This window comes from Rhinopithecus roxellana, chromosome 1 (assembly GCF_007565055.1).
Source record: "Rhinopithecus roxellana isolate Shanxi Qingling chromosome 1, ASM756505v1, whole genome shotgun sequence".
In the NCBI taxonomy this organism is placed as follows: domain Eukaryota; kingdom Metazoa; phylum Chordata; class Mammalia; order Primates; family Cercopithecidae; genus Rhinopithecus; species Rhinopithecus roxellana.
Genome location: NC_044549.1, coordinates 70,041,304 through 70,057,754, shown reverse-complemented (window position 1 = coordinate 70,057,754; position 16,451 = coordinate 70,041,304). Strand labels below are relative to the sequence as shown.

Below are 16,451 nucleotides of genomic sequence, written 5' to 3'. Positions count from 1 at the left end.
CTCGCTCTGTCACCCAGGCTGGAGTGCAGTGGCCGGATCTCAGCTCACTGCAAGCTCCGCCTCCCGGGTTTACGCCATTCTCCTGCCTCAGCCTCCCGAGTAGCTGGGACTACAGGCGCCCGCCACCTCGCCCGGCTAGTTTTTTGTATTTTTTTAGTAGAGACGGGGTTTCACCGTGTTAGCCAGGATGGTCTCGATCTCCTGACCTCGTGATCCGCCCGTCTCGGCCTCCCAAAGTGCTGGGATTACAGGCTTGAGCCACCGCGCCCAGCCTTGATGATTTTTTAAAGATAGATTCCCAGCAGTAAAATAATTGAGTCAAAGGTTAGAAAACTTTCTTGGGAAGAGTTTCAGATATATGGTAGAATTATTTTGCAGAACGCTTGGGGCATGGTTTCCTCTATGGGTGTACAAGAGTTCCTTTCTCACCGTCCTTTTGTTGGCATAATCATACACTCATAAAGCCATGTTAAAGAGTGTCTTAGTCCTGTTGTGCTGCTGTAACAAAATACCACAGACTGGATAATTTATAAACAACAGACATTTATTTCTTACAGTTCTGGAGGCTGGGAAGTCCAAGACCAAGGCACCAGTATGATTGGGTTGACTGTATCTGCCAAAGGGGACTAACGCTGTGTCCTCACCTGGCAGAAGGCAAAAGAAGGACAAAAGAACACTCCCTTCAACCTTGAGCTCTTTTATAATGGTGCTATTCCCACTCATGAGGGAGGAGCCCTCATGATTTCATCACACCCTCAGAGGCCATACTTGCATTGAGGATTAAGTTAATCCCCAATGGGGCACAATGGTTCACGTGTATAATCCCAGCACTTTGGGAGGCCGAGGCAGGTGTATTACTTGAGGTCAGGAGTTTGAGACTAGCCTGGCCAACACGGCAAAACCCTGTCTTTTGTAATAATACAAACATTAGTCAGGTGTGGTGGCAGGCACCTGTAATCCCAGCTACTCGGGAGGCTAAGGCAGGAGAATCATTGGAACCCAGGAGGCGGAGGTTGCAGTGAGCCGAGATTGTGCCACTGCACTCCAGCCTGGGTGACAGACCAAGACTCTGTCTCAAAACAAACAAACAAACAAACAAAACAAAAAAAGAGAAACCAAGTTAATTCTGTTGCATTGGGGATTAAGTCTCAATATGAATTTTCGAGGGGACACCATTATTCACAGCATAGCAAACACATTTTTATTTTTTCTTAACACTGTGAGAAAGGAAATCTTGTGGTGGAGAAATAGCCCTTTACTAGGTTTGTTGTTACAGAGAATAATTTTCTTCCAACAACCCTTCTAACAGTAGTCATTTAAAAAAAATTTGTATTTTTGTTTCATGCAGTAATTGTTCTTCCAAATTTTTTTTCTTTTTCTTTTTCTTTTTTTGAGATGGAGTTTCACTCTTGTTGCCCAGGCTGCAGCGCAGTGGCACGATCTTGGCTCACTGCAACCTCCACCTCCCAGGTTCAAGCAGTTCTTCCACCTCAGCTTCCCAAGTAGCTGGGATTACAGACGCCTACCACCAAGCCCGGCTAATTTTTTGTATTTTTAGTAGAGATGGGGTTTCATTGTCTTGGCCAGGCTGGTCTCAAACTCCTGACCTCAGGTGATCCACCCGCCTTGACCTCCCAAAGTGCAGGGATAAAAATTTATTTCTAAGTGTGACACAGACAAGCTATTGAAAACATCACCAAGTGATTCCAAGATTTCAACTGAAAAACTAAACAAGCAGTAGGGAAAGAACAAGAGATTTTTAGAAAAGATGAAGAACAAAGAGACACTTGACCTAACAGAAATGAAAGATTATTTTGAGCTATAGTAGTTAAAACATTATAGTTCTGGCCCAGGCACCATGGCTCATACCTGTAATCCCAGCACTTTGGAAGGCTGAGGCTGGTTGATCACCTGAGGTCAGGAGTTCAAGACCAGCCTGGCCAACGTGATGAAATCCTGCCTCTAGTAATAATGTAAAAATTAACCAGGCATGGTGGCGGGCACCTGTAATCCCAGCTATGTGGAGACTGAGGTAGGAGAATTGTCTGAACCCTGGAGGTGAAGGTTGCAGTGAGCCGAGATCGCGCCACTGCACTCTAACTTGGACGACAGAGTGAGATTCTGTATCGAATGAATGAATGAATGAATGAATGAATAAATAAATAAATAAAGCATTATACTTCTTAGGGTGGAATTAATATAAGAAACAAAATACTGCATGAGAGTGTTTGTTTGTCCCTTAAATAAGTATATGAGTGCATATGTGTATAAAATTCCATATATGTGAGTTGCATATGTAATAAACCAACACAAACTCATGGGAAATGGATGCATTATTTGGTAGCGGCAAATGACTTATCAAACCTAGTAGCTGTTTCCTCTGACGTTTCCCTTAGAATGAGCTACTATTGCAGGCGAATCATTTTATTAGAAAAAGTGACTGATTAGAGGTCTTGGGGAAAAAAATGATCTCAACCTTTTCTCAAACTTTAAATGGGTAGGAAGCCCGGCTTGCTGGTATGGAGCTGGGTGTGGAATGAAGGTGCCCAGCGAGCTACTTTTGGTTCAGCAGAAGTGGTACTGCAGGATGCACAGAATGTCAGTGAAGGTGCCTGCTGTGGATGCTCATTAGACCCCAGGAAAGGTATTGGTTGTTACAGACAGCAGGACAGTAGCCATTAAAGTCAGAATCTGCTAAGGAGTGTATAACAACTGACCTGTGGATGCATCTGACCCTGAAAATGGATGGCACTGGGCCACCAGGCCCATATTCGGCCTTCTTAGGCAGTGGACACACTAGAGATGCTGGCAGGAAAAGGGCCTTAGCAGGCTGGATCCCCCTCATGCATGCCAGGGTGTGACAAGCAAGGCAGCTGCAGTACAGCTTGAAGCCTAGGTATGGGCCTGGGTGGAGCTGTAGATGCAATTGTTAGTTGTCCTAGTAGCAAATATTCAAATAAGCGCTTTGAGAGCCAAAGTGCAGGAGGGTCCGTGTGATGAGCAGTTGAACAGGATCAGTTGGTCCTGAAAGATGGGTGAGCTCCGTTCCAAAGACACAGGCGATGGCCTTCATGGCCCTCATTTGGACAAGACAGTGATAATCATTTCTTTTCTTTTTATTTTTTTTTGAGATGGAGTCTTACTCTTGCCGAGGCTGGAGTGCAGTAGCGTGATCTTGGCTCACTCCAATCTCCACCTCCTGGGTTCAAGCGATTCTCCTGTCTCAGCCTCCTGAATAGCTGGGATTACAGGTGCACGCTGCCACGCCTGGCTAATTTTTTTGTGCTTTAGTAGAGACGGGGTTTCACCGTGTTTCCCAGTCTGGTCTCCGAATCCTGAGCTCAGGCAATCCACCTGCCTCAGCCTCCCAAAGTGCTGGGATTACAGGCATGAGCCACTGCGCCTGGCCTGTGATAAGCATTTTTGATGAACCAAACAAATGATATAAGTGCCTGTTCATTTTAGCAAAAGGCCATGACAAGGTTTTCTTGGACAGTTATGCATATTTGACAGCACTTGCAGCTACAGAGTTTCTTTTCTATTTAATTACACGAGCTACCAAGGAATATAGAGCCATTTACTCTTTTAAAATCAGTGTACCTTTTCAAAAAACACATTGTTCAGTATGAAATAAGGACACTCTACAGATGTTTAGAATTGGAATATTTAACTGGAAGTTCAGCATGTGCGTAGGAAATTAACCTGAAGAAGTTGCCATGGAAGTTACTAAAACAAATTAGAACATTTACTGGGAGTCCTAAAGGAACCAATTTGACAAACAGGACTAGAGGAGAAAGCAAGCAAGCCAGCCAGAGAGAGACAGCTGCCATCTGTGTTTAGAATGAGACTTAATGAGATCTCTATCTTATGGAAATCATTTACACGTAGTATCTCAAGTCCACCTAAGCTGCTCTTTTGTGTCCACATGCTCTGGTCAATTGGAGCAGGAATTTAACTTTGATGATGAAATGGACTACAGGGAAATAGCTCCCTGACCTGATATTTCATGTATTTATTATTTCAGGTCTGATTTTATTTATTTGAAACAGGGTCCTGCTCTGTTGCCCAGGTTGGAGTGCAGTGGCATGATCACAGCTTGCTGCAACCTCAGCCTCCTGGGGCCTCCCAAGTAGTTGGGACTACAGGTGCACACCACCATGCCCAGTTAATTTAAAAATTTTGGTGGGGCCAGGCACGGTGGCTCATGCCTGTAATCCCAGCACTTTGGGAGGCCGAGGCAGGTGGATTGCCTGAACTCAGGATTTAGAGACCAGACTGGGAAACGCAGTGAAACCCCGTCTCTACTAAAATACAAAAAAATTAGCCGGGCGTGGCAGCGTGCACCTGTAATCCCAGCTACTCAGGAGACTGAGGCAGGAGAATCACTTGAACCCAGGAGGCAGAGATTGCAGTGAACTGAGATCAGGCCATTGTACTCCAGCCTGGGTGACAGAGACTCCATCTCCAAAAAAAAATTTTTTTTTAATGAAGATGGGGTCTCATTGTGTTTCCTAGGTTGGTCTTGAACTCCTGGCCTCAAGCTATCCTTCTTCCTCAACCTCCCAAAGTGCTGGGATTACTGGCATGAGCCACCAGACCCAGCTAGATCTGATTTTATACTGAGCAAACTATTTTGACCCCAGTGAGCCTAAAGAATTTACATTTTGCTATGCTGCTTGTTACACAATGATTAGTTTTGGCTTTAATGCATATCAACTCATTCATCTGAAAATGTGCCAGGAGTATTCTCATATACATTTGTTTGCTTTTGAGGCTCCTGAGAGGAAGCTTTAGTTAGTGGATTGGTTTAACAGCAGGCAGTTAAAATTTTTATTTTCCTTAGTGGCATACTCACGTATGGTAATTTTAGGGGTGGTGACCTCCACATTCTACCTCACTTAAACATCAAATTATTTAAGGTGGGTAAAGAAAAAAATACCCAAACCCTTGAGTAGGTACTATTATTTTTCCCATTTTACAGACGAAATATAGGTTAAGTTGCTTGCCTAATGTTAGCTGTTAACTGTTGGTGTCACTGGGTCTGGTGCCTCATGCTTATAATCCCAGCACTTCGGGAGGCTGAGACAAGAGATTTGTTTGAGCCTAGGAGTTCAAGACCAGCCTGGGCAACATGGGGAGACCCTATCTCTACAAAAAATTCCAAAAATGAGTCGGGTGTGGTCGTGCACACCTGTGGTCCCAGCTACTCAGGAGGCTGAGCTGGGAGGATTGCTTGAGCCTGGGAAGTTGACACTGCAGTGAACTGTGATTGCATCACTGTACTCCAGTCTGGGCGACAGAGCAAGACCCTGTCTAAAAAAAAAAAAAAAATAGTGTTGGTGCACAGATAGGACCTGAGATTTGAGAGCACTTCCACCTGTGCTCTTTGAGTCTGGAAAATGATTCCTTCCTCCAGTGTGTGTTTCATCTGTTTTTGTTTGTTTGTTTGAGACGCAATCTCGCTGTGTCACCCAGCCTGGAGTGCAGTGGTGCCATCTTGACTCAGTGTAACCTCCACCTCCTGGGTTCAAGCAATTCTCCTACCTCAGCCTCCTGGGTAGCTGGGATAACAGGCATGGGCCATGCACCTGCCTGGCTAATTTTTTTTTGTATTTTTAATAGAGACAGGGTTTCACAATGTTGGCCAGGCTAGTCTTGAACTCCTAACCCCAGGTGATCCACTCACCTTGACCTCTCAAAGTGCTAGGATTACAGGCATGAGCCACTGTACCTGGCATGTTTCATCTTTTAACTGCACTTGCTCCCCTGGCTCCTTTCCTTTTCTTCCTAAAATAACTGAATTTCTTCTTTTCCTTCGTACTCCTTCCAGCTATTACTCTACCATGTTTTTTTGGATCATCTCCAAACTGTTGAAAAAGTTGTTTATGTCTGTGGCCTCTTCTTTCTCTTTTGAACTCTGAGCCCTATTCGAAATCTGCCCAGACAACTCTACTTTTGTAAAGGAGAATGCCTTCAGCCAGAAATTTCTCCCTCTTGTGAATTTCTCTGACATTTTATTTCCCTCTCTTACGCTACTCATCCCATTCTGCCTTTCAGAATTAGATTTTGAGTTTTGGGCATATTCTTTTTTTCTCCCTCATTAAACTAGTTGAGGTCATTCATTATTTGTCATTGAAGCCTTCCCTGTCTTTAGTCACTGTGCATGAAATTACTGAATGAACCAATGAATAAGTACTGCTGTTTCCATAATGATTGCTGATTTTGGAAGCAGTGTGGTGAGAATTTTCAGCTTTCCAACTCATCCAGATTAAGTTCTTTTCACACTAGCTTCGTGACTTTGATTGGAGTGCTCTGAATTGCCCAAGCATCAGATGCTTCCATATTCATGTGTAGATGTGAAACCATCTGAAGCCACATGGAATGAATTTTAGTTTATTCATTCCTTCCATTCTACTTCATTTAGTATGGAAAAAGCATGGATTTACAAAAAGATTGTTAAACCCCCAAGGATTACTTGATATATGTATATATATTTTTCATTTTAAAAATGAAATTTTCCTTTATGTTTGAGAATTTCCATTTTAAAATGTTGGGAAAAATGTTAAGCCATTAAGCCAGCAAAACTATTCTGTATTTACTATTGTTCAGTTAGATTTTTTTTTTCTCTTGCTCTCCCTGCTTTTATAAAAACTCTACACTTTGGTCCTGTGTTTGTGACAGTATTATGTGGCACTGTCTGACCTACCTTTGAAATGTATAATTTTCTGCTGAAGAACGCATACACTTTGCCTCAGACTCAGGTTTCAGAGGCTGAAACCCCTCTATTACCAATATATTTGATAATGAATTCACATTTTCTTTATAAAAACAAATCCCCTTAAGTTTTGAGGCTTAAGATAAGATGATGAGTTGGCAGAAACTTGTGGAGAGGACAGAGCTGACTGACTTGGGGTTTCTCAGTGCTGAAAGACATTTTGTGGCCAGGAAAGTTGAGCTCTGATGGCAAGACTCATATTGGGTCCAATGGGATTTGTGAATGATTTTTAAAGTCTAAGTATCTTCTATCCTCCCACTACTCACCCAATGCTTGATACAAATTTTTAATTTATGATAATATTAGTAACTCTATTAGGAATAATTTGTCTGACTTTCATGCCATTTAATATGAACTCTCTTTAGGTTTCTGAATTCTCTTAGAGCTCAAAGCCAAAAAAAAAAAAAAATGCCCCTTTCTTTGTCTTTATGTTGGCCGAATTGTACTTTGACTATTGGAATAAAAATCAGTATTCATACTCTGAAATTAAAGCTCTTGTTGCATTTCTGCACTGAAGACTTTTTCTAAACCAGGTGAATAGTTTGACAGCATTTTTCTTTTCTCTATTTTTAGGTTGATGCCTTCCCTCCCAATGGTTATGGCTTATACAACATAGTGGGGAATGCATGGGAATGGACTTCAGACTGGTGGACCGTTCATCATTCTGTTGAAGAAACGCTTAACCCGGTGAGTATTATTCGCAGAGCATGTATCTTGGAATGGTAACATCCGTCCTCTGGGCAATCTGCAGCCAGACTTTCATGTATTTCCAAAGGATATTTACTTACTCTGGAAATTAATCTTGGGATTTCCCTAAAGGGATGTTAAGCACATGTTTCTTATTTCAACCTTAGAGCATTTTGTAAAAATGTCTGTGAGCATCTTATCTTTTCCTGGATTGTGATGGTGATAACTATTTGAGGAAATTTGCCTATAACTTTAGAAATTGTATTCAGTCTCATAAATTTGATCAAAGCGTGATATATAAATAATTATAAAGTTTATTACTGTTTTATTATTAACTATTAAGATCTGTTAGATGGTATTTATCATGCCTCTAGTTGCCTGAGTTCTGATGGGTTGAAATTTTGATTCAGCAGCATTGTTTGGAGAGAATGAGAAGGGGTGTTTTCTGGTTAAACATTGAAGCAGGAAGTTGTGTCATTTAGTGATTAATTCCTCTTAGTATGTCAGGCCAATGCACCTTATACCTTGGGAACAGAAGACAACCATGTTTGTCTAAGTTTTACTTATTCTGGCATGTGAAAAATGTTGAATGCAAATAGTATACTACCCTGCCTCTAAAACCAAACTATCCCAGCAGAATGTATACAAATTGAGACACTACATGGGCATGTGTGTGGAAAGTGCTTCCTTTAAAAAGAACATCTCTGAATATTTTTTATGGTGTGAACAGATTGGGGGGAAAATATCATGTAAAATCCCATCTCTAGCAAAGTAGCCATTCATAAGTCAGTTCCAGGAATGGATATTTATAACCAAACTAGCTAGACTGGGTACTTGATGTGCTTAACTTTAAACCTGAACCTTTTGAAAAGGCTCAAAGGGTAATGATAAAGAAAATTAATTCTTAAATATTTTCTCAATATAGGATTATAGAGCAATTGAAGAAATAGACTCTGCCTGAGGTTCATTTTTCAGAATACAGGAATAAAGTTGTTTGATATGCTTAATTTTTCTGCACAGAATAACACATGGGCTGCTCATGAATAATCTAGAGAAACAGATCTACTTTTGGGGGGGTGCAGATAAAAATGCTGAGTTCTTCAGAAACTGTCATCCCTCCTCAGTTTCTTTTAATTTGCAGCGGGGCTGGTGGAAGTAGTGGTCAAAATGAAAATAAGGTTGTAAAATTTTAGGTGGGTTTGTGGTTGGGAGATGTCCTTCTCTACTGGCAAGATGTGACTTGCCATTTGCTGTCAGAATCAGAAGTAGAATTTTTTTCCTCTCAGATAAAAGCATCTGCATGCTTGGAAGGGAGTGCACAAGGCCTTAGAATGCTGGCAAGTTGTGAATGTATCTATGTGACCATCTGGTGTGGAGCTGAGTGCTTGTTAGCTTTCAGTTTTAGAACTACTTGTGTTTCTTCTAAGGATTTACAGAAAAATTCACATTTTTCTTTTTACCAATCCTAGGCTTTATCCTGGATGTTGCCCTTGCTCTAATGAAATTGTTCTCATTTTAGGTTTCTCTTTGTCCCAGTGGCCTCCTTTGCTTCCTCATTTGACTGGGATATAATTTAGCAGTTTTGAAAACTAAACCCCAAATCCTTAGACAATTCATACTCTATAATTCAGGTCTTTACAGCTATTCTTCATTGCCAGCAGAAAAGCCATGATCATCCCTCATCTGGGTTACTGCAGCAGCCTCCCAGAGGGCTCCCTGCCTTCCCTCTCTTTGTCATATTGAGACTAGACTGATCTATATAGATAGCAAGTCACATGCGGTCACTCCCCTATTGAAAATCCTTTAATGCCTTCTTATTACCTGAAGAATAAAGTGTAATATATTTTTAAAAAACTTATTACTTTTATCTTTTTATTATTATTATTATTATTATTATTGTTTTTTTTTTTGAGAGAGAGAGTCTCACTGTATCCCTCAGGCTGGAGTGCAGTGGTGTGATCTCAGCTCACTGCAGCCTCTGCCTCCCGTGTTCAAGTAATTCTCATGACTCAGCCTCTCAAGTAGCTGGGATTACAGGTGCCCGCCACCACACCCAGCTAATTTTTGTATTTTTAGTAGAAATGGGGTTTTGCCATGTTGGCCAGACTGGTCTTGAACTCCTGACCTCAGGTGATCTGCCCGCCTTGGCCCCCCAAAGTTCTGGGACTACAGGTGTGTGAACTACCATGCCAGGTCTTATTACTTTTATTTTTAATTTTTGTGGAGATGGGGTCTTGCTCTGTTACACAGGCGGTCTCGAACTCCTGGCCTCAAGCAATCCTCCCGCCTTGGCCTCCTAAAGTGCTGGGAGTACAGATGTGGGACACTGCACCTGGCTGATTAAGTATAAATTCTTGCACATGACTTCTGAAGGCTAACATAATTTAACCCTTGCTGATCTCGCTAGCCACATCTTTTTTTTTCTTTTTTAAAGTTAATTATGAAATGTTACAAAAATTCAAAACAGGGCAGAAAATAGTATAATAGATAACTGTGTACCTACTACATAATGTTAACAGTTTACTGTGTTTACTTTCTGTCTCTTTTAGCCAAAGAAAAAGAACAAAAACTGTTCTTCTCATCAGTGCTTGATATCATCAGTATGTTTTATTTAAGCTGCTCTGGTCAGCGTGCAGGGCTGTTTCACTGTGTTTTTCAGTCATCATTTTTAAAAGTTTGTCTGATAACTCTGATATCTGGCCACCAGGTTGATCTGTTTCTGTTGTTCTTGGCTTTCAGTCACATCTTTTTCTCTCACATGCCTGGTTAGTTTTGACTGCGTGTCAGACATTTTATGTGAAAAATTGTGGAGGTTATTTGAGATCTAGATAGTGTCATGTGTCTCTGGAGAGGATTTACCTTTGCTTCTAGAAACTTCTATTTCAGATTAGCTTTAATCTAGTCAGGAATTGAGATGATTTGAAGCAGAGCTTCAGACTCTGTAATGGCCAGACTATTTCTAGTTCCCCTTGGTGCCAACCAAAAGTCTAGGGGTTTTACCATAGATCCTCCACCTTGGAGGGCCTTGAACTCCAATTTTTTATTTCCTCAGGCCATGAGTCTATTGAAAGTTCTGCTCAGCTTCTCAGCCTTACATCTGCCATTTGAGGCAATAGATCTCTAAGGACAACAGTTTCTCTTCTCTAGGATTTGAGCCCTGCAATTCTTCACAGCTGTGATAGTTCTCGTCGGGTCTGGTTAAGTCCTATTTCTCTTTGAGATCTTAATTTATTTGCTTTTCTTCCCTAATGGACTATGTATCTCTAGTGCTTAGCAAATAACCTGTATATAATTATTGACCCTACAATAATACCAATTCAAGATATACGGAATTGGGGGAGTTTGGTGACTGTCCAGACTCCAGGTGTTTCATAAGCAGAGGCTGGTTAGAAGAGACATTTTCAGGGAAAGTTTAGAACCAAAATATCCATGTGGTTAGTAAATATTTCAATTCAGGAACTGACCTCTTCTATGTCGTGTATTTATGTTAGTTCTGTGACTAACTCACAACGGCAAGTCATTTTAAAGCTTCTTTGGAGAGCTTGGGAATATCAGTGCCCTGTATGCAAAGGTTATTCAGGAAATATATTTTTCTTATTCAGTGATTTCCAGGGAGCAAAAGTTAATCATTAGTTTTTATTTTATTGGGCAGTTATTTATGGCAAAAGCAGGTTGTGGAAACAGCCGTGTGTGCTTTGTACACATCTAAGAGAAGATGAGGTATTTGGCCATGTGAAAAAAGGGTCAGCTTGGTTAGCATGTGTGTGTGTGTGTGTGTGTGTATATGTCCCATGTGTGTGTCCTGTGGAGGTGCCACATTAAGATGGCCTCATTCCCCTCCTCACAGGCACAATCTAGTATATGGCCAGTGCTGCAATGTATTTTAACCCAATAATAATGTGGTTTTTGCAAATGTAGTTTGTGGTTATTTGCTTCTCAGTTGCCTAAGTCTGAGACGAATATGAATCTGTGGCGCCATGTAGTGCTTTCAGTTAAAGAAATATGTAGCGGTTATATAGCATTCTGATTTCCCACATCTGCGTACTCACTTTCAGTACCAAAGTACCATGCTGACTTGTTCAGTTGATGATGTGACAGGATGGGGTGATCTGTGATATCTTTCCCTCTCTGTTAGGGACACAGTTGCATTTAGGTGGTGTCTTTTTCTCAGGGAAAGAACTCTAATTTTGTTTTTGTTTTATTTGAGGTGGAGGCTTGCTCTGTGACCCAGGATGGAGTGCAGTGGCACAACCTTGGCTCACTGCAACTTCCGCCTCCCAGGTACAAGCAATTCTCCAGCCTCAGCCTCCCGAATAGCTGGGATTACAGGTGCCCATGCAACCATGCCCAGCTAATTTTTTTTGTATTTTTAGTAGCGACTGGGCTTCACCATGTTGGTCAGGCTGGTCTTGAACTCCTAACCTCTGGTGATCCACCCGCCTCTGCCTCCCAAAGTGCTGGGATTACAGGTGTGAGCCACCATGCTTGGCTGTCAGGGAAAGAACTCTAATTTTGGAATTAACCAAAGTAACTTGGATTACAGCTCTGTCACTTAATATTAAAGGACTACTGCTAAATTTGGAATATATCTTCATTTTCCTTGTCTACAAATTGGAAATAATTATACTGGATGAAATTGTGTGAAATTTAATTTGTCACTGTATGTGCAAACTTTATATCACTTCCAGAGGACTGTTGTTATTTTACTGTTTTTGTTTATATTATGTTTTGGCTATCTAATTATAATATTGCTTACTTCCATCAGCAGAGTTAATGAGAAACGTTGGTCTTCAGAAGCATAGGGGGAAAAAAAGAAAAAAGAAGCAGAGGGGAAGAAAACGATATTTATAAATAATGATTGCTGATATTCCTCTTACCCTTACCTTTTGTTGGCTTATCGCATACTCATTCTCTCAATGAAAACTTTGCTCATCAAAGCCCAGTGAGATCAAAGTTTTCCAAAACGTATTCCTCCTCTGAATGAATCTCTGCTACTTACCACATTTTAGCCAGAAATTCAGTTTGTTTTGCTTCCGTTAATGTGGAATTTGATTGTCTGGTAGATTGTATAGCTCTCGACATTTTGGAAAGTGTCCTCTGTTTCTCAGGGTTGTTTGATGTATGGAATTGACCTGAGATATGCTGGGTGCAGTGGCTCATGCCTGTAATCACAGCACTCTGGGAGGCGGAGGTGGGAGGATCGCTTGAGCTCAGGAGTTTGAGACCAGCCTGGGCAACATGGCAAAATCTCATCTTTACAGAAAACACAAAAAGTTAGCTGGGCATGGTGGCACATGCCTGTAGTCCCAGCTACTTGGGAGATTGAGGTGAGAGGATGGTTTGAGCCTGGGAGGTGGAGGTTGCAGTAAGCCGAGATCACACCACTGCACTCCAGCCTGGGCAACAGAGCCAGACCAGGTCTCAAAAGATAAAACAAACAAAATACACACAAAAAATAGAATTGACCTAGGATAAGCCCTCCTTGTCTGTCCTCCGTGGTGTGCAGAGGCCACTCCTCTGAGCTCTTGCCTATCCACACATAGCACATTAAGTACATTTGGGGCACATACCAGTTCTCTGGCCAGAGATTAGCATGTATACTCATGCTTGCAGATGCCATACTTGTTGACCCTGCTCAGATCCTTCTTTGTCATTGCATGATAGGGCTTAGGGCTTGGACTCACAGTAGTTTTTTAGATCCTCTAAACTCCACACTTGATTGTTCCTCTTCCCCATGATCCTCTGGCCTCCCACCACTGTGTCTCAGTGTGCAACAGAAGCATGAGACTGTTACTTAGCTTGCCTCCTGATCTTCCTCTGCCCAGGCGATGAGACTGCCATTTTCTCAGTCTGGCAAAAACCGGTAAATATCATGTCATCTTTCTCCTTAATTAAGACTTTCATACCCATTGATGGTCCCATCAACAGTCTCATCATTTCAAGCAAGCATTCATTGAGTACCTAGTATGTGCTGGGGGCTGAGGGAGGAAGTTGATTAAGAATTTTTCCCTGCCATAAGGCCTTCACTCACATGTTTTTTGTTTTGTTTTGTTTTGATTTTTGGAGACAGTTTCCTTCTTCTTGCCCAGACTGGAGTGCGATGGCACTATCTCAACTCACTGCAACCTCCACCTCCTGGGTTCAAGTGATTGTTCGGCCTCAGCCTCCCAAGTAGCTGGGATTACAGGCATGTGTCATGTGCCACCACGCCTGGCTAATTTTGTATTTTCAGGTGAGATGGGGTTTCACCGTGTTGGTCAGGCTGGTCTCGAACTCCTGACCTCAGATGATTCACCTGTCTCAGCCTCCCAAAGTGCTAGGATTACAGGCATGAGCCACTGTGCCTGGCCCACTCACATGTTTTTGATCAGGACATTCTGAGGACATGAATAAATCAGTTTGATGGAGAACTAACCTAGTGTTCAAAATGAAAAAAAAGCACGAAAGTGATAATGAAGTTCACCTGATAATAAATTTAATACGGCTACAAGTTATACATAGTAAATGCCAAGGGCAAAACAAGGTGATCAAAATAACAGCCTTTTGGGACTATGTTTGGGAAAATAATTTTATCTCCTTATCCCTAGTGGAAGATGAATGTCTTCTGGAGGAAGTACTAATATTTACCCATTGTAATTTTTCACTGTGGATCAGTTGCAAGGTTCTTCACCCAATAAAATAGAACTATTGAGAAGTAGAAATAAACTCAAATGTATGGTTCAGATATTTAGATCCTGCAGACACATTTCCAAACACGTTATCCAAACATATGCTTCTTGCTTGAAAAGAGCGAATTCTAATTCCAGTTACTATTTGGACGATGTTAGAAATACCATTTGTTTCCAGTTCGGGACAAAATTACCCTCAGAGCCTCATGTTACAACTACTGATTCTTCCTGAGCAAAAAGAGCAGAACACTAAAATGTACCATGGCCTCCTTAGTTTGGAGGGTCAGGGGGGTATCTGAAAGGTGGGAAGTGGAAACCTCCTCTAACCTCTCACCCTGTAGGAATTCCTTCTTTGATACCCCTGACAGCTGTGGTCCTGCAGCCTCTTGCTAAAAGCTTCTTGGTGAACAAGAACTCTCCAACACTTGGGGCAACTTACTGCCTTGTCAGATGTTCTCACTGAAGGTTCCTCTGTCCAACTCAAATCCTCCTTGAAGTGTCAACTCAGTGGCCCTCATTCTGCCGTTGCTGAGAATAAGAAAGTATCTTCCTTCTGCCTTGTACATACAAGCTCTTGAGATACCTAAGGACAGTTGTTGTGTCTCTCCTGCCCCACCCATTTTTCTGTTTCTAGATAAGCATTCCCATTCTTCTGCTGCACCTGGGATAACTGGGTTTGCAATTCAGGGCAACCCAGTTACATTGCTCTGAATAACATGAATTGGGGGAAAATGCCCCTTTTTGTAAATGGACATGCAGAATTATACACAGTGTTCTAGATGTTGTTGGATAGATGCAAATAATAGTGGGGCTATCCTCTTTTTATTCATTCTGTCTCATCAGGTCTCAGATTATGTCAGCAGTTACGGGTTTGGTTAGTGGATGCCAATCAAGCTGGGTTTGAATCTTGTCACTGTATCTGTGGCTTGCCAGATGTGTGACCCTGTGCAAGTCACTTAAGTGCTCTGAGACTCAGTTTGCTTCCTTCTTAAACGGGGATGAAGATTCCTACTTCATAGAGTTGTAAGGAAGTGAGAGAGTGTAGTACGGTACTTAGCACAATGTTTGGCAAATAGCGTGTGATACATGGTAGCTTCCGTCCTAATTGCTGTCAGTGCTATACCACCACTACTATGGGCACTACTACTGTTACTATGAGTAGTAGCTGCAGTAGTAACGAAGAACAGTATCTCACTGATGGTTCCTGTTAAGCTTGTAGCCAAATAAAACTTGCATTTTTCTCCCATGTTGATCTCAGGCAAGGTCTCCCCTAGTGTTGTTGTTACACAGCGATTTTTTTTTTTTTATGTAGCTATTTTTTACATGCAGTTATTTTTTAAGAAACATTTTTAAAAATTTTGAATCTTTTCTTTGTTTTGTACGTGCATTTTGAAACTTCATGCAATGCCTATCTCATCTCTCCATGAGATTTCATTTTGTTTATGGGTTTCAACCTTGAGAGACAGCTTATAGAAATCATTCTGGCTCTCAGTGCTGTCTTCAATGGTGGTAGCTTTCCCTTCCAATTTATTATAACCAACAGATTTGGCTGTTTTAAAGTCATTGATATAGTATGAATGGGACAGGGCCCAAGGCAAAGCCCTGTAGCACTGGAGTCAGCCTACATTTTCTGAGTATCTACTGTAGTATCAGGCTATATATACTCTTGGGTTACAGAGATGTGTAACACAAGTCTTGCTGTTAAGAAGCTCCTAGTTTGTTGAGGAAAGATTGAGTGCCATTCAGATGAATCAAGATGCACTATGGTAAGATTTGCTATGGATATGATTGAGGTGGAGCCTTGGTGACCTCTCTGCTCTCCACCAGTTGGAGCTGTGAAGGCTTCTTGGAGGAGTGCCTTTAGAAAGAATGGCAGCAATTGGCGTGGTAACTATGATAGGTCCATGGGATCCAAAGATGAAGAAGACAGGGTCCAGCCTTTTGAGGAATTCAGGGTAAGTGGTGAAAGGATTTTCTTCTTTCTTTCCCCACTTCTTTTAGTTTCTTAAGTAAATGCCTAATCAGTGCCCTGAGCCATAGGTGCCCTCCATTTACCCTTCAGTCCTGAAGCGTGATGACTTTTCCATACCCAAAGTAAATACAGTGAGAGGGGAGCATGTGTGTACGCACACTTCTTTCTTCTCATTTTTCTGCAACATATTTTCCTACTTCTTACGGAGCAGTAGAACTGTTTCAAGAATTTCCTTTAGCTTACCAGCTAGAGGCTTTGGAGAGTGACTGGCAAATTGTCTTCCTTACTTCAGTGTGCTCAAGAAAGGGGCTGTTATTGGTTACCTTTTCACAGTGTATCACACTCCTGG

The 16,451-nt window shown here is 41.7% G+C and overlaps 1 protein-coding gene across 4 annotated transcripts in view; it reads left to right on the top strand.

Annotated features, from left to right (window-relative positions):
* SUMF1 (sulfatase modifying factor 1) overlaps nucleotides 1-16,451 on the top strand; it is a 110,805-nt gene that overhangs the window by 58,210 nt on the left and 36,144 nt on the right. For all 4 annotated transcript variants that reach the window (XM_010365738.2, XM_010365731.1, XM_030921684.1 and 1 more), the window contains exon 7: nucleotides 7,349-7,462. In XM_010365738.2, the coding sequence (XP_010364040.1) occupies nucleotides 7,349-7,462 (114 nt within the window). The remainder of the gene's footprint in view (nucleotides 1-7,348; nucleotides 7,463-16,451) is intronic.